Here is an 18,003-nt window from a genome sequence, read left to right as displayed (position 1 = left end):
ACGGTGCAGTACTTGTTCATGTTGAACATTTACACCAGGATACAAAACGTACGTTTTGTGCCCCCATTTTTTAAAAGGGAAATATTTCTCAACAGATTCAAAAGGTAGGCAATCCAAGTCTAGAACTCGGTAAAGATATATATAAAAAAAAAATTAAGACAAGTTTCATGGAGCACCCATTTTTTATTTTATTTATACAAAGTGTACAGCCATTTTACTTCAGAGGGATGAAACGGGAAGAGTGTGTGGCTCCGATACCAGGGCGACCGTGCTTGACCGGCTTGTAGGTGATTGAGAACTCACCCAAGTAGTGACCACACATCTCAGGCTGAGGAGGACAAAGATCTTTATTAGTAACATGACAAATTCCTTATATAAAAGTCAAACAATTATGTTGATTTTTCCAGAGCAGATTGTACAACGACAGAACTACAACAAAGTCATTAGTGACAGCGTGCAACTTTCAGCACACGCATGTAAACGAACGTTATGACTATTGTTTAGTGACTGGGTAATTCAAAGTTTGAAGATGCAAGTGTACGCACAATGGCTTCTTTGCACAAAACACATTTACATAAATCTAAACGTAATGACCACACAATCAACAATACACATATAGCCATCGTTAATTTTTTTTTTTTTTTGCCAACAACTCACCTTGATTTCAACCTGGTTGAAAGTCTTCCCGTTGTAGACGCCAACCATGGACCCGACCATCTCGGGCAGGATGACCATGTCCCTCAGATGGGTCTTCACCACCTCGGGCTTTTCCATGGGTGGAGCTTCTTTCTTGGCCTTGCGCAGACGCTTCAGCAGGGACTGCTGCTTACGCCGCAGGCCGCGGTTCAGCCTCCTCCTCTGGCGAGCACAGTACAGCTGCATGAGCTGCTCACTATACAGGGGGAGATGGCAGGTAGGGGGGCAGAGAGCGACAAAATGAGAGACAGATTGAAATGAAAACAAATTCAAAAACAGGACTCATTCAAATTGACAGTGCAGAAAATGCAAAGAATGCCGGCTTAATGTGTCATTTACATTCACTCAAACATTCATTTGCAAAAGTCCAAATGGCTTGAAAGTGAAAAAATCTGTCTAGTTACGTGTTTATAGGAGACATATCAAGGAATTGTATGTGCAAAGTTAAAAAGCAAAGACTACTTTCAAGAGGATTAAATAGAAGGGGAAAAAAATAAATCTTAAAATACAGCACACTGAGTGCCATTGTCATGATTTATTCATTTTATATTTGGGATAATGATTTTAAAATCTGGAAAAGGGTTTGTTTTGTTGGTAAGTTTACTAAATAGGGTGAATAATCATAAATGACATTTATATGGTGGTGGTACACATGTAATCATATTTCAATTTATGTCAATAACACGGTTGTAATCATGCTCAAAATTAAGTGGTTTTCTGAGGGCAAGAGGGTACAGAGCCCTCACGATACCCTCAGTCAAAATTATAAAGTAAAGCTTTCATTTTTAATACACCTTTGTTTTTTGCTGCTTGCTGCAGAAAATCCTTTTTCACAGTACCCTATTTTGCAAAATATATCTGGAGTCACTAATTTTCCTTTGTAAGCCAAGGTGATTATGTACCATCCCCAAAACAATTGATGCAACCAACTTTCTCAGTTTGTCACACCAGTGCAAGTTAACGTGCAGCCCAGAAATGTCATAAAATGGCCCAAAATTTTGTTTTTCTTCACTTTAGTTGAACAATTTCACTTCAACATTGGATTTTTGTTTTTTTCACCTTCTGTCAAGTGTTATATCGTGACAAGTAAGACAAGTTTGACATGATCAAAATGTGTTATAGTGAGGCTTTACATTATTTTTGCTATCCCAGTCGGCCCCTTTGCATGGTTGCACCACACAGAAAGGGGCGTAAATTCTGCTGACAGTTTATCCACTGAATGGTTTACAGAACAACAACCAGAACATGTTGCTTTTGAGTTCCTGCTGTGTCCAACTTACTAGGACATGTCCAGAAGCTGGTCCAGATCAACACCCCTGTAGGTGAACTTCCTGAAGGTACGCTTCTTCTTGAGGTCTGCATCCGCCTGGAAAAAAATATTTACATGGTACGTATTCAGTTCCAATTAGTTGGTGAGTATTAAGATGAATGTAACGGATGATATAACTATGGAAAGACACAATTAAAAATATAATGAAGACTCTTGAGACGGTATTAATAGCGACCGCGGCTTGCAGTTAGCCTAGCATAGCCGATCACGAAACGACACAGCCAGTAAACACAATTAACTGCTTTTGTAGTAGACATTTAGGACTGAGGAGTTGTTTATCGAGTCAAATAATCGAATGGTACATTCGTTTATCCCCAATATTTTTTGAGCAGGGCAGATGCAATTCGATGTATTTTTAAACGCTTAGCGATGTGTTAGCCCCTACCATCTTGCCGAGAGTTCCGGGAGGAAAGGGAGACTTCAAATCTCGCTTGTCCTCATATCGCGCGATTTCAGTACCATCCGGCTGTCTTTTCCGATGGTAATTTCCGCCAGTAAACTGTAGATGGCGACAAATATCTACAAACACTGCTGACGTTTCGTCACTCTGAACTACTGTAACTATATGAAAAAAGTGCAGTGAGCGGACAAGCGTTTTCGATTTAACCTTCAATATACTTGCCACTTTTTACTAATTGTACAAATATTATTCACATAAGTAGGCTATATATATTACTATGCACATACCAGCACGTAACATTTTAGTCTTTTTTTTTTCTTTAGGTAAAAATAAATATTCCGTCGGCAGTGGTGTGCTTTGTGTGTTTGTACTTTGTTGGTTCATTGTATATTAATAAGTGTGTATGTTATAATACCACTTTTGTGACAATCCAATGGCGTCACACCTGTATTTAAGTCATATTCAAATTGCCTGGTATATATTTCAATGATAGTCGATACTTTTTTTTAACAATGTGCTGAGGTCCAAAGCCAGAGATTTATGACCCCGTTTCCAAATCTAAAGACCTTAAAACAATGACATATTATATATGGGGCGGCACAGTGGCTCAGTTGGTAAAAGCGTTAAGCTCACAGTTCTGACACATTCCACAAACATCCAACATTAATTGAACACTCTAAATTGCCCCGAAGTGTGATTGTGAGTGTGTCTGTTTGTCTCGATGTGCCCTGCAAATGGCTGGCACCCAGTTCAGGGTGTACCCCGTCTCCTGCCCGTTGACAGCTGGGATAGGCTCCAGCACTCCCTGTGACCCTTGTGAGGATAAGCAGCAAAGAAAATGGATGGATGTTATATATGGTGAACATTTCAGTATTAGCATGGTGGTGAAGTCTAATGTGCACTCTTGTCAGACAGTATACAGTAGCTGTACTGTAGTGTGTGCAAAAATCAAGAAACAAAAGTGACTGAGGCCACCTCTGACAAATATGTTAAATTCCCCTATTACATGTATTAGTTTTACAAGTCAAGACTTTATAACTATTGTACACCAAAAACTATATTCATTAAATGCACCAACTTACACCAGTTAATGAATACACATTTATTACACTGTATCAACAAAAACTACACTAGCCAATTTATTCTGTACACGTCGATACAACTAAAGCATCATAGTAACTCAAGGATTATTCTGCTCATTCTTTCAGACAAACCAATACAAACTTCAATTTAAGACCTTTTTTTTTTTTCCTATGTGTACATGATAAATTAGCAGGTACGTTTATGGATCAAATTATTTTGCTATCAGTAAAGATAACTCCAGAGGGGAAACAAAACAAGCACAGTACTACAGGTATATGTTATTCAAAAGTCATGGTAAAACAATTACAAAAAAAATAGGCCCCTCCATTTAATTCACGACTACATATAAATAAAAACAATTGAGTGATTGGTTTTCACATCAATACATGGAAGGAATGATTCATTTGATATAAAAAAATATATCCAGTATTCATACTTGGAATGTTAAAAAAATTGATTGAGTAATGTTCAATCCCCACCCACTTCATTTGTCAAACTAGTTGGACTGGATATGCACTCAATGGAAATGTATACTCGGCTGTAGGAAACCAAACTGATCAAAAGCCCTCATTTGCCTGTAAAATCCAAACTGCTGTCTAAAAAGACACCTGTAATTTAGTTCTGATAGAGGAATGGCTGTTTTTATCTTAAGTACACATTTCCAAGAAAAATATGGTGCCCTTCAAAATCTCCCTAATGTCACTAAGATGTTAATGATACACTGGGAAAAGGAAATTTGGCACATTGGGAAAAAAAAAAGCTCCCTGGGATACAAAACTACATACGAGGAGTCAAGGGACTTGGCTTTTGTAGTCACTTTCCAGATAGCAACAACAACAACAACAAAACTAAAACTAAAATTACACAAACACAGTTCATTCTGGTGTGTAACAAACATGGGGGTAAAAGTACATTTCATCAAATACTATAAGGACAAACCACAGACAGTGTGACATCCTTTGGATATAAAACTAAAACATCTGCCTTAAGTTGTTTTTTTTTTTTTTCTTTCTTTTTCCATTTTACAGGGCATGCCTCGATTTACACAATCTTTCCCTCTTCCCCCTTTGCCAAACTTCTTTTTCTTCCCTCTAATAATCAGTCCCGTCCTCTCTGTACACCTGCTCCTCCTCTTGGTAACCCTGGTAACCCTCATCTTGGTAGTCTGGGATGTAGGCTCCGCTTGCACCGTTGGTTTCATCCATGACTTCACCGCCCTTGGAACAGTACTTGGCGTCGTAGATCTGCCGGCCCAGGCCGAAGTTCTGGCCGCTCTGATTGGCTCCCTGGCTGTAGCCCATCTGGAGGGACATGGTGCTGTTGTCGCACTTATCCGTTCCCAGCTTATAGTCGTAAATCATGCGTCTTGTCCCTGGCGCAGTCATTCCAGCCTGAAAAGAAACGCACTGGTAAGTGTTGTCAAGAACAACAGCGTCCTTTTTTCCCCCTTTTTCCGTGTGTTGCTCCCCGATGACAAGTGTGCGCTTCATCGGCTGGGGAGCGGGGGGGGGGTTATCTGCACATCCCCTTATACAAGAGTCAACAAGTTAGCTCATGACAGAGGAATGACAGCCCTGAGGAGGATTCCACTTGCAGCCCTATAATCCTGATTTTATGACAAATTGGAAATATCTTCCCAGTACTGGTTTTTCCGCCCTTTTGAAGCTTTCGCTGCAGAAATTTGTGAGGGCATTACAATATGGACTAAGTAACGGTCTTAAGCTATTTTAAATGAGGAAAACTCAATACCTTGTGTTTGCGATAGTAGATATGCTGTTGTGGTATGTTAGCTACCGTAATTCCCGGCCAACAGAGCGCACCTGGTTATAAGCCTCACCCAGTACATTTGTAAAGGAAATATCATGTGGTCCATACATACTCCACAGCTGTGTAAAAGCCGCAAGTGCCCACAATGAGACACGAAATATTTACTGACGGTACACAGAGTTTAATGCTAGCACCACTGTGCTAATGCTGGCGCCGCGCTAACAGGGCCATTAAAAAAAAAAAAAAAACATACCGGTAAAAATAACTGAGACAAGCCAGTAACATGATAGCGCAGCGCTAACAGGCCGCTAAAAGTCACTTCCTCGGCACATATATTCCACCGGTCTCACTCTTACTTTTCTGCTCGAGTGCCCCCTTGCGGCCGATAGAAAAAAATGCACAAATTAGCCACATCACCGCATAGACTGCAAAGTTGAAACCGTGTGGAAAAAAAGTCAGAGCTTGTAGACCAGAAATTACGGTAATTCTTCTTTGAAGTAACCAGATTCCACTTTTCCTCCCTGGTCTAGTGTGAAATAATCCCAACATTGGACATTCTCTGTCTTTAATGGACTCTTTCCTCCTGGTTTGCTGCCAGAGCCCCAACTGAGTTCTTCTCAGTGGTGCGCAAGCCTGCAGTCATTAATCAGTGTGGAAAAAACTGATCATTGCCAAGCGTCAAGGCAGAGCACGTGCTTGCAATTTTTTTTTTTGTAATTGCATCATAAGAGTTGTCACATTAATTGTTTGGAATAATTATTGTGAACTGCTCTAGAAGTATGTGGCTCAGCTGTGATCTGTTATACTGCAGTGTTGGGTTTTTTGGTATACTTTTGTTTTCCATAATTACAAGGTGATAGTGGTGGTATTAAGAGGGCAAAGTCCCAACTGAGGCCCAAGTATAAAATGCACATCCACCTCTCCATATCTTCATGTACCTGGCTGGCCCCCTTGTTGGTACCCATTTGCAGACTGATGGTGGAGTTGTCCATGGGTGCCAGCATTTGACTTTTGTGGTCATACAAATGCCTCCTGGTGCCATACGCGTTCATACCTGCCTGGCTGGCACACTTGTTGGTCCCCATCTAAAAAAGGGAAAAACACAAAAACAAACTCTCAGGTCATGTCAGTCTTCAAGAAGAGATAATGAAAATATTATAAACGTACTACAAAATTATCTTTATTCATCTGTCCAGGGGAGTGACATGTAGTGACAGGAAGAACAAATGCTCCTACACAACAACCTCACATCATCATTAGTTCAATACAAAGTACATTACCGAATGTACTTTTTGTGACAATTGATTGGTATGCCGTTAAGATTTTTCTTGTGTAAAATATATGCCTTGACCCAGTAAGTCTTGAAACAAATTGCGTATCAACACCCTCTGTAAGGAATTGTTTCCCCTGTAAAAATGTATATCGGGGGTCACAACATGTCAGATGCACGGAGCCCACCCCACCCCCCCCTTTTACTCGCATGTTTCTTTGTGACTAAAGCACCAACACCAGCAATGGCGACTTAAGAAGCAGAACAATGAGCAGCTTTGACAGACAAGTGTGTGGTGACATGAGATCATGACAAACTGTGCTTTCACAACACTTACATCCAAGGAGTCACACATACACCATATTAAACAGTATTCCGTAACATTTTACAGCCTTGTCATAGTGTTGTTGTTATTTTTATCAAAACATGTGACAATATGACTTTTTTCCTCCCATCTCAGTGACTATAACATAAGGACTTTCACTTAAATTCACAATAAATGATACATGAATTATTATTCCCTGGTAAGGTCCATTCAGAGGTGCTAGAGAGGAGGATGGGTACCAAATCCACTGATGTGGACAGCTGGTCCTTGCACGACCGAGTCCAGAGTTTGGTTAGCATTGCTTGCAGTAAATCAGATTCGTTTGTAGTGAGAGTTGGACTCCGCCAAGGCTGGCTTTTGTCACCGATTCTCTTCAGAACTTTTATGGACAGAATTTCTAGGCCCAGCCCAGGCATAGAGGGGGTCCAATTTGATGACCTCAGCATTACATCTTTTCTTTTTCCAGATGATGTGATTCTGTTGGCTTCATCAAGCCGTGATGTCAAACTGTCACTGGAGCGGTTCAGAGAAGAGTGTGAAGCGGTTGGGATGAAAATCAGCATCTCCAAGTCTAAGACCACAGTCCTCATTCAGAAAATGGATAAGTGCTCTTTCTGGGTTGAGGATGAGATCCTGCCCCAGGTGGAGAAGTTCAAGTATCTTGGGGTCTTGCTCACGAGTGAGAGAAAAACAGATGGGAGATTCAATCGGTACGTCATCTGCAGTGATGCAGACTGTGTATCGGTCTGTTGTGGGAAGGAGGAGCTAAGTCTAAAGTCAAACCTCTCAATTTACCGGTCGATCTACGTTCCTACCCTCATGAACTATGGGTCATGACCGAAAGAAAAAGGTTACCAGATCCAAACAGCTGAAATGAGTTTCCTCACCTGGGTGTCTGTCTAATTTCCCCCTAAACCTAATAACTGGTCGAGCCACCCTCAGCAGCAAAAATTGAAATCAAGGATTTTCTATAGCTGGCAATGAGTATTCACATCACTGTGGAGATAATTTGACCTACTCTTGGAATTGTTTCAATTCAGTAACGTTGGAGGGTTTTCAAACATGAACAGCCTTTCCATGGTCAATGCCACAGCATTTCAATCAGATTAAAGTCCCAACTTTAAATAGGGCACTAGAGCAGGTCACAAACGACTAGCCAAACCCTTTCTTTTGCGATTTTTTGGTAAAGAGCAGATTTCATGGTTCCTATCAATCACAGCCATTCTTCCAGGTCCTGCAGAAGCAGAGCACCCAAAAACCAATCACACTACAATCACGTTTAACTAGGTTTATCACAAATGCTGCGTTACATTTGCACCAGATGTAACAAGACATCTTCAAAAAAGTTCTGAGTTTTGTCTCAGTCCATAGAATACAGGTATAATTACTCTTGAGAATTATATAGGTGTTTTTAGGTCCATAATTGTTTTTGCCTGGCAACTCTATCATGTATGCCAATTTTGCCCATTCACTTCCTTATTGTTGGGTCATGACGACAGACGTTACATGAGGCAAGGGAGACCAGCATTTCTTTTCTGTATTCTGGGTTACTTTGTGACCTCCTTGGATGAGTTTCCACTGTGCTATTGTGATAAAAAAAAAACAAAATTTAAGCCCTCCACTCCAGCCAAGGTTCCCCACTTTTCCAGATTTTCTCCATTTTAGGATTTGTCTCACTGTGTTCACTGTTTCTCGACTGATGTCAATGTCATGACGCCACAGTAAATGGATGATTTTCGGGGAGGGGTTTACTTTGTCACACAGGACCAGTACCATTGTCGTTTTGTTTCCCAAATTTAAAAACAGATATATTTGGGTAATCTTTGTCACCTGAAGACAGAATAAAAACAGACAATATGAGTTACTGAGAGATGTGTACCTGGAGGCCAATAACACACTGCCCAGCCTTCATCTTCTCCTCATCAAAGGTCCTCTTCTGCTTGTCTGCATATTTTACACCAATGTCAAACCTTGACTGGCTGCCATGGGTCTTGGCCTGCACAAAGAGTACAAAGGTTTTTTTTTTTTTTTTTTTTTTTTTTTGCAGTCACTTGCCATTTTGTATTGCCGTTTCAATGTGCAGTGTGTATACGTGGGTTATCCACTAAATAGTACCCTTAATGTATCCCACAATACATCTTGAAAAGTAGTGAACAACCAATATATCCAATGAGTCATTGTGCAAATAGAGAAAAATCAATAAAGAAAAAGCAGACTGACAAAGGGTGCAGGGAGCGCTATGATCAAGCACGAATGGACCGGAAGTCCACCTACAAAGCTTCAACAGTTCCCTAATACTTACTTTGTTTAAAGCAAAGGTGATGTAACACAGTGGGGAACGTGCCCCTGTAGAATCTGTTGTCAAAATGGGAATTTACACACATACACACAAAAAAAGCTGGAATATTCAATATCTTATCTTTGTAGTGCATTCAACTGAATCGGATTTGCAAATCATTGTTTTCTGTTTTTATTTACTTTTTACACAAGATTCCAACTTCACTGGTCCTGGGGGTTGTACAATGTTTCCTTCCTCAATCCTCTTTTTTTATGAGTTAGTTTTACTGTGAACTTTGATTTAGTAAAAAACAGCTTGAAGCAAATAAGAGTGCCTCTTATTTGGATAACAGAGTGACAGCGTGAGAACAAAAAGTGTTTTAATACATTTTTCCTTCATTACTTGTGTGCCTGATGGGATAATTTACATAAAAAAGAAGAAACTATAAAAAGTCTATACTGTGGGTTTTCCCCCATTGCGGTTGCATCTGGAACATATCCCAGGGGTTTGTCATATGATCATTTTTTTATTTTGTCAATATTTATTAGAAACAGTCCACCAGCCGATGTTGATCCAGTAAATGGTAATCATGCGACAGCAATGATGTAATTTGCAGGGTGCTTGAGTAATGTTTAAGCACACTGTATAAAAATCCCTATATACTGTTGTGATTAGGGTGTATGGAAGGCGTTTGAAGCATTTTCTCCACCCTAATCACCGTGTAAGGATTTTTATTGATCTGTATACACTGCTACACTGGAGTCAAACTCAAGGCCCAGGGGCCAGATTCGGCCCGCCACATGATTTTATGTGGCCCACGGAGGCAAATCATCTGTGTCAACTTCCATGATTCTTGTGAAAATCTGTACCAAAATTTCCAATTATCATCTATCATAAATGATAACATTGAGGTATTATAAGTATTTTTGTTCCCAATCATGAACAATTGTTGAAACCCCCATTACCCTGGATTTCTAATTCAAAACTAAAATCTGTCTGAATAACTACGCTCAATGCTTCCTTCAATGTGTTCAACCCACCTCCTTACAGTGCAATACATTTTTGGGGGTGATTCTGTGAGATATGACGTACCAGCAAATTTCTTGACAACTACCATACTGGATGGATTTTTCTTTTAAGTGCCTGCCTTATTTGCACTTTGCTGGCAAAGCCTTTGACTCCTTTGCTCACACTCTTTTAAGTCCAATTCTTGTGGTTGGTGACAGAGTGACAATACAGACTATAGTCCTTGAACAGAATTCCATGTGCCACAAACTAATCACACAGGTTTACCTTGGACTTCAGTCAACAAATAAGTAGTCCATGTCTTCTAGAAAAAGTTTTTAACGCGAGTTGCCATTTTTAATGTGATAGCTTGCATACAAGTCGTAGCTGTCTCCCTTGTTGCCGTCTGCAGTGAGCAAATGTGAGCGGACACATCCGGGTTTTTTTTAAATAAAAGACGAGAAATTTGTATGGCATCCACAGATTAAGTACTTGTTTGAATTTATTTTGCGTGACATGAGGCGGGGCGGACGGGAACGCCCAAAGAGTCAGATGTGCCCTGCTAGCCTTGAAAATGCCCAGATTAGAAGATAGGGAGTGAATGAACGATTCCAAACACTGCTTCTGTATTTCACGGCGGTGTTCAGCATGACAGAACATTTATACACCCCCTACAACATGACAGTGACACAGCATTTCACAATGTCAGCAGACAACAGCAAAACGCTTACCATGCTCGCCAGCGCCAGCAGCGTGGTCTGGAGCTGCGTCTTGTTGCCGTTCTCAAACACGTCGTTGGCCTCAAAGGTGTCATGGGGCTTCAGGCCATACTCTTTGATCGCTCGGATGAAGTTGGTCAAGTTTTCCAGCTAAAATCAAAATGAGCCATTGAGTATTCGAGCTTAGGCTTACGAATTTATATCAAAATGAAAATAACATTATGTTCTAGTTCATATTTTTGCTGTTGTTTCAAATGATAGTGGTGTAACCAACCTCAACTAACTGACCTTTGACTCTGAGATTAATATGGTCTAAGATTTGTATTTCAGTATCCCAGATCAAAGCTAATAGCCATTAGCATAGATCCAGGTACATATTGCATTTCATAATAGACGTTAGGCTTTAAAAAAAAAAAAAAAAGCTTGTGGTTCTGATTTCCCGACCGACCCTAACATTTTTACACCACGTAATAAATATGTGAGGGCCATGGTTTTCCACACTTGCGCATTTGTTGCAGTATCACAGGAAGACGCAATTAATGTAGTTACACAATTAACATCAACACACCCTCATTAATGTGGCAATGCGTCACCGGCACACTCACCTGGTGCCAGTTGAGTGATGAGCGGTTGATTGTTTTCACAGAACCTGGCTGGAGTTTGTTGATTAGCCTGAGAAAGAGAAAAAATATTTGAAGCATCTCAAAGAACGACGACAAGGGAGGCTTCGTCATCTCTGCTTACTGGCACAGGATGACTCCATTTTTCAGGCCATTGTGGAAGTCAGGGCCAATGGAGGCGCCAGTCAGGTCCTCGATCCAGATCCTCAGCTCCTCCTCCTTCTGGAGGTCATATTTCTGGGCAATCTGTTCAGGAAGATGGGGTCAGGAGGTCATTGGAATTCCTTGGGAAGTGATTTCTCCCCCACATCCCCCCCAATTTAAAAATAGTCGTCGTCCCCAAGTTGAATCACAACGACAAGGCCAAGTCATAAAGATGTATTTGGCTAACAAAAACGTGTGATAACAGCATCTTTTATTTGTTCTGTTTATTCTGGCTGTATATTGTGTTCCAGTCACCACCTCCATTTCTAATTTCTTCAACTACAGTATGTTGACGTAGTGCTTTTTGTCTCTTTTTACACGCAAATAAAAGGTGATGACTGAACACTGACAAGAAAGGATATCCTGTTTACTAAACAGCTAAACTCTCCCCCAAAGTAAAGGAAGGAGGGGAGGGTGCACAAGGTTATGTTGTTCTAGCGACTTAAAAGCATTTCAGGCTTCACGAACGGGTTGCGTCAACTCTGAAGGGAGCCATTGTAAACGTACAACAGGTATCCTTCTCTTCTCCCCACCCCCACATCTATAGTGAAGGATAAAAACAAGCTGTCGATTCCCACCAGAGTCCAAAAGGAAATGAGAGCGCGAGACATAAAATGACCACAAACGCACAAATTTTGCCAGTTTCCAGAGGCCACGGTTCAGGTATGCCTGGAATTACATTCTATTCATTCAGTAATCCCCATGAAAGAAATTGTAATTGCCCTCAAGGAGCCTCACCGACGTGATTCCCAGAGACATGTTGAATGCGAGGAATGCGACCCGCTGCTGTGTGTATCCTAGTAGCATTTTGATGCAATTGGAAACTTGTCACGAGTGGCTTTGACAAAGCAAAACAACAACAAAAAAGAAAATAAAACCAGAAAGGGAGTACAGAGGAGTTGAATTCCTGTCATTTTACAGCATAACTCCGACATCATTGATGGCAGGAAATACAAACGTCACCATCTACAGACCTCATCCCTTCAGGTTGCGTTTAGTTTTAAAATGTCTTTGTGTCTGTGCATATTTGGGGAGGAGACAACTTTCAATTTCTCATATATAAACAAGGCACAAAGTAGTTGGTACAAGGGAATTTCCATTATGGTCGAATAAACGATCTACCATCTATCCCTCGTCTATCGATCCATCAATAAGCAGTTGATAGTGAGTTCAAGGAATGTAGTAAAAATAAAAAAAAACGCAAATGTAATGCGCACGCGGCAGCTGCTGCCAGCCACATCTTACACCAGGAGACTCACATGCAGATGTCACCACCTCTTAAAGGCACATATCTGACATACTACCAATAAACTATATAAAGTAGCTTCTATATCTTCGATGCTTGTTTTTTGTGCTCATTTACAGTGTTAAAAAAATGATAATCTATCTAGCTATGAGTTTATCCATCTTTTGTATCTATTGTATTTTCCAGAACAAATTGTGATACCTACTGTATCAGTTATTGTCAAGAGGCCCTGTAGCTCAGTGGTTAGAGCACTGGTTTGATAAACCAGGGGTTGTGGGGCCTCCACTCCCTGAGAAGGGTTGCGTCAGGAAGGGCATCCGGCGTAAAAATTGTGCCAAAACATATGTGCGTTCATCTGAGATGACACGCTGTGGCGACCCCGAAAGGGACAAGCCGAAAGAAACTTACTTACTGTATCAGTTATTGTCTACTTCATCAATTGTATCATCTGCTAACTACTACTGTATTCTACTGGACTGTATGTGTGCATCTTTCAATTTATAATGTGAAGTAAAGTTATACTATTAATATTACAATCCTGTATAATACAGTAACAAACAGAACTGTGCAGTAAGAACTTATTCCAGTCAAGAAACGTTATCTCTTCCATATGCTTTGGTATGTTAAGTGGATCCGGATGCTCAGGGGGAGACTTTTGCACACTTTCGCCATACCACTTCGCTCCAGAAGTTTCCAACAAACAAGGTCACTTAGGAGACAACATTCCACAAGAAGCCCACACTAAAATGCATGGAACAAGCGATAATAATAATAATAATAAGTTGGAAAAGATAGACTTCGGTAGCAAAAGTTCAGACCGCGACTTTGCCGAAGAAAGCGGTAGACATTTGCATTAATAAAAGGTAATTTTGGATGCGTACAATGATCTAAAGGCCGAATCGCATTATGCGCGAATGTGGGTCACAATGCGGACGTGCAAACTTGCAGAGAGGATAAATAAATGCTCCAAAGTGATTTTAAATCTGTCACAACGACACTTCTTTGCCAAAAGGACAACGCCCAGAGTATCCTTTGTACACACACGCCTGCGATACTTTTTCTTAAAACGTGTTTTTTTTTTTTTTTAACGAATACTACTTTTATGATTGCGGCAATATTAAACTGATCAACGGGTTTTATGCTACATCGTCTCGCATGCATCTAAGCCAGTTGCATTTTTATTTTCCCAAAACTTTTCTAACGGCATCCACCTCGACTTAAGAGGCGTACCAAAATGGAGGACCAGCACATTTGCTTCAGACAAAAACGCAAGAGACTAAAAGATGCGCAAAAACGTACTGGAAAAATTACCGTGGGTTTTTTTTTCAATATAAAAAATATCATAAAACAAAAACCAACATTTACATACCTTGTTTCTAACTTCCGCGCTGAAACCGTAAGCGGGACCTCTGTTGAAGCTCATTGTGAGAGTTTAGATGTGTCAAACTGAGGCAAAAAGTGAGTTGTTCAGAGTTTGAGGGGGTGGGGAAAGTACGGAAAATAAGTTGCCCGTGGCCGCGGAGGTTGGTCTAAATACTTCCTTTCTTTTGACTGCCGCCTATTAGAAAGCGCTGACGTTCCCATCCAAAGAGGAAGGCTGGTACACACAAGAGAATACCCTCCAATGTCGAGAAAGTCCTGCCAGCTACAGTGTACATGCGTGGCCACCATATTGTTGGACACTTTAAAGTCCATGCGTCATCCCTATAAAATAGATATTGTAATGAAAAATACATATAACATTATTCACTTCAATGTTCATACAAAAGAATAAATATGAGCGGAGAGCATCCATGGGCAAAGTTGCGGAAGTGTCATTTGACATCCAAGTGGTCGCCATATTGGCTGCATCTACTGGCCGTGACGTGACCTCGGACATTCGCCATTGAAAACACGCTCTGTCCCCTGCTATGGGAGATGAACGCTCCCCTTTTTCTCAAAGAAGACAACATCTCTCAACCGAGAGAAGTGACCGGGCCAATATTAGCCTATCGTTTCAAGCCATATTTAGATGATATGTGGATCACGGCCAAACCATCTCTCCCCCCGATCCACCTCCGCACAGCGGCGATAACAAACAATGCCGCTCATGAGCGACGACGACGCCGCGGCCAAACTGTCTCCCCGTCACTTCCGTGGCAGAGATGAGCCACCGTGGCCTGGCGCTGTGACGAGCCACCCCGGCCGAAGCCGTGGTGACAAAGCCAGCGGCCGGCTCGGCCTAGTCGACAAGGCCGGCGGAAATCCACAAGGCCTGGGGGAGGCCGTCCTTCAGCGGCTGCTGCACAGAAGCCTTCCGATGCACACATCGACGCATTTAGCACCCCTGATTTACGGATTACGCCACCCCCCCCCCCCACTATATTTTTTTTAATAGCTGTAGACACACCTACCTGTCATTTGGAACCCACGTAGCTCCCGTCCTTTGCACCCATGCAATCCATTTTTCACGATGAACCGGATCTTTTGGAAAAATATGAAGACTGAATCCATCCTCCCAAGTGTTCAAGCAATATCCAGCAATACAACAAGCCGGCATTTTGGCTAACACGAAGGAACAACGAGCTACCTTCCAGCAGGTAAAACTAATAGAAACAAATGAGTCTGCTTGAGTACGCTACTGCCCTGTACTTCACTTCCTGCTTCTTCTTGAAAACAAATCCCACGAGAGGATTTTCATGGGGGGAGTTACAAAAAGCCATTTATGTTGAAATTACGTTTTGTGGTGGGAAAAAAAAACACCTGGGTGCATACCGGCTGACGTTTTTTCATTAATAACGTACTAAAACTCATCCATTTCATGACACTTGAACATTAAACCCAGGATCAGCTTCCACCTTACGAATGCAACATGTTATTTGGGGTTAAACCGATATGAAACTATCAATGTAATACATGCCTTATAGTTTTCCTGTCCTGTACTTGGTTAGAATAAACTTTATCGACCCATCACCACAGCCAGCACGGAAGTACATCCAGTTGGAGTTAATTATTACCAAACGAAAACCATTGACTGTTAGCAATATGAGTTACTTATTAACTGACTTAAAATTGGGACATTTGACAGTGACTATCAACAAGTGATTTTAAATGAACAATTAGCTGCGCATTTCAAAAACAAATTAGTCATTTTACCTTATTTTTTTTCAATGAATACATGGTTTTTCTGAGATTCTCGGGAAACGATCAAACCGAACGCCTTGCGCTGGATTATCAGTGGACAAAAATTGGCAAAAACTGGGCAAAGTCAGGGGAGAATAGAGATGCTTGGTAACAACTTGGTTCCCGTAAACCGTTTAACCCCAAACTAACCAGTCAGGTTAGGCAGCTAAGAAAATGGATGGATGGATTTACAGTATTCTACGTATTTTTCACGTCATGTAGTTTGTGCCTCACAACCGTAAAAACAAAAAGAAAAAGGTAAAATCTCGCTTCGGTACATTCTCTTTGTCAATCGATCCTAGGCTCCTCCTCTCCATTTTTATTCTTTCGGTGCCGATTGATATGAAAAAGTCCATATATGGAAGGAAACTTCCCGAATTCCTGAAGGGTGGGAGTGCTTTATGGGGGTCCCTCCCCGCATACCAGACGTGCAGTCAGTCGACACTCTTTTTGTCGCACGAACTTGACTCACCGCTGCAAGAAACCAAGCGAGGCGAGCTACTGAGCTGACGTAATGTCGGCGCCGCATCCCAAACTACCAAATTACTACTTATACACGAGGGGAGGTGCACAAAGTTCTCACGCGCTGTACTTAACTAGAAGTACACGGTTTGTTTAAAAAGATAATGGTAAAAGGACCAGTACTAATTCAACTGCTGTAGTTAGCTAAAAGTAAATAAACTAAACAAAATCCATCGTTAGCCATGACGTCACGTCACGCGTTGTTGTCCTCATCTTCTCGGTTTATCCTGTAGTCCTCACACAGAAGTTCCACCTTATTATTTATTTTTTATTTAAGAAAAGTTGTCGAGCTGTTTATTTAAAGAAAACCAGAGTGGGGGTGGTGGTGAAGTATACCTGGCAACTCGATCCCAAACACTGTTTCTGTTTCCCAGGCGTGTCTTGGCAACTAACATCATGAAATGAGAGATTGTTTACCTGTTTTGATGACATTTTTGCAAATGGGTTAAAAATAAATAATCTAAAATTATCCAGTTTCTCAATTTTTTTTTTAAACTACCACACCTGAGGAAGAACAACCTATATGAGACTAACGGCGTGACCGAAAGCGTCAATCATTTACCAAGCACGACCCCCCCAACCACGGGAACTGTTGCACATAGCAACAATCTTAACTCATAACAATTGACTAAAGTTGATTATAAAATCTCCACAGTTTCTTTACCCTTTTGTTAATAGCAAGGGTCATCTTTTCTCTATGGTTTTTCAAATTAAACAAGTTTTTGAAAGCCATTCACTACCAGTACTTGGGTTTGCTGAGTTTGCAGCGCATTTGAAATGAGCTTTTTAGGCATTCAACCGTTTCGAAAAAAGTTCTTGGAGTCATGGCCAGGGATATGCGTGGGGGGGGGAGTGAGGGGGTTCTGGCTATCAATCTCCTACACGGTTGGACGTTTTGGTTGAACTTCTCTGCCAAGGACATTTTACAGTTTGAAGAAAACCAACAAACAGGGTGTCAAAATGATATCTATTTTCACACATGTACACAATATTTCTACTTAAGTGAAGCAACGACCTATTTGCACTCTGCAACTCGACAACCTGTGTGTCCACTTTTATTCGGAGGTGTGCCGTGAGATTTTTTTCTGATGTGAAATATGTGCCTTGACTCAATAAGGCTTGGGAAACAATGCTCCAGATGACGAAACGGAATACGCCGTCTTCTTCTCAGTCAATTAATCAGCGCCTTGCACAATCTTACACGTTGAAAAAAAACAAGCGAGGCTTGAGTGGGGCCGCACCAACAGCTGCACGCCAGGCAGCCGCATGGTGACGTCATCCAGGTGCGCGCAGGCCTGATTCAGTCAACGCCTGAGGGGCGAAAATCACGACTCATCCTGCTCGGTGTCTGTGAGGCCACGTCAATCTATTGACTA

At 41.2% G+C, this 18,003-nt stretch overlaps 2 protein-coding genes across 2 annotated transcripts; both read right to left on the bottom strand.

Moving 5' to 3' along the window:
* Window positions 1-163: 163 nt before the first annotated feature.
* rps15 (ribosomal protein S15) lies at window positions 164-2,497 on the bottom strand. The gene is made up of 4 exons (XM_061839482.1): window positions 2,412-2,497; window positions 1,977-2,062; window positions 658-892; window positions 164-328 (listed from the first exon to the last, which is right to left on the bottom strand). Exons 1-4 carry the CDS (start codon window positions 2,412-2,414, stop codon window positions 215-217), a joined length of 438 nt encoding a protein of 145 aa, XP_061695466.1. The 5' UTR covers window positions 2,415-2,497; the 3' UTR covers window positions 164-214.
* Window positions 2,498-3,541: 1,044 nt separating this feature from the next.
* Window positions 3,542-14,483, bottom strand: cnn2 (calponin 2). The gene is made up of 7 exons (XM_061839481.1): window positions 14,313-14,483; window positions 11,618-11,739; window positions 11,479-11,545; window positions 10,886-11,023; window positions 8,751-8,867; window positions 6,215-6,361; window positions 3,542-4,900 (listed from the first exon to the last, which is right to left on the bottom strand). Exons 1-7 carry the CDS (start codon window positions 14,364-14,366, stop codon window positions 4,601-4,603), a joined length of 945 nt encoding a protein of 314 aa, XP_061695465.1. The 5' UTR covers window positions 14,367-14,483; the 3' UTR covers window positions 3,542-4,600.
* Between the last annotated feature and the right edge of the window lie 3,520 nt (window positions 14,484-18,003).

This window comes from Syngnathoides biaculeatus, chromosome 13, assembly GCF_019802595.1.
Source record: "Syngnathoides biaculeatus isolate LvHL_M chromosome 13, ASM1980259v1, whole genome shotgun sequence".
In the NCBI taxonomy this organism is placed as follows: domain Eukaryota; kingdom Metazoa; phylum Chordata; class Actinopteri; order Syngnathiformes; family Syngnathidae; genus Syngnathoides; species Syngnathoides biaculeatus.
The sequence above is the reverse complement of the archived record's forward strand: the minus strand, read 5'-3'. Positions and strand labels throughout refer to the sequence as shown.

Coding starts and splice junctions, on each gene's coding strand:
- rps15 (XM_061839482.1), bottom strand. Junction 893..1,976: donor CAGCTTCTGGACATGTCCTA/GTAAGTTGGACA, acceptor CCCCCTGTATAG/TGAGCAGCTCATGCAGCTGT. Junction 329..657: donor TCAACCAGGTTGAAATCAAG/GTGAGTTGTTGG, acceptor TGTCCTCCTCAG/CCTGAGATGTGTGGTCACTA.
- cnn2 (XM_061839481.1), bottom strand. CDS start 14,366: ATGAGCTTCAACAGAGGTCCCGCTTACGGTTTCAGCGCGGAAGTTAGA. Junction 11,546..11,617: donor AATGGAGTCATCCTGTGCCA/GTAAGCAGAGAT, acceptor TCTCTTTCTCAG/GCTAATCAACAAACTCCAGC. Junction 8,868..10,885: donor TGCTGGCGCTGGCGAGCATG/GTAAGCGTTTTG, acceptor CTCTTTGTGCAG/GCCAAGACCCATGGCAGCCA.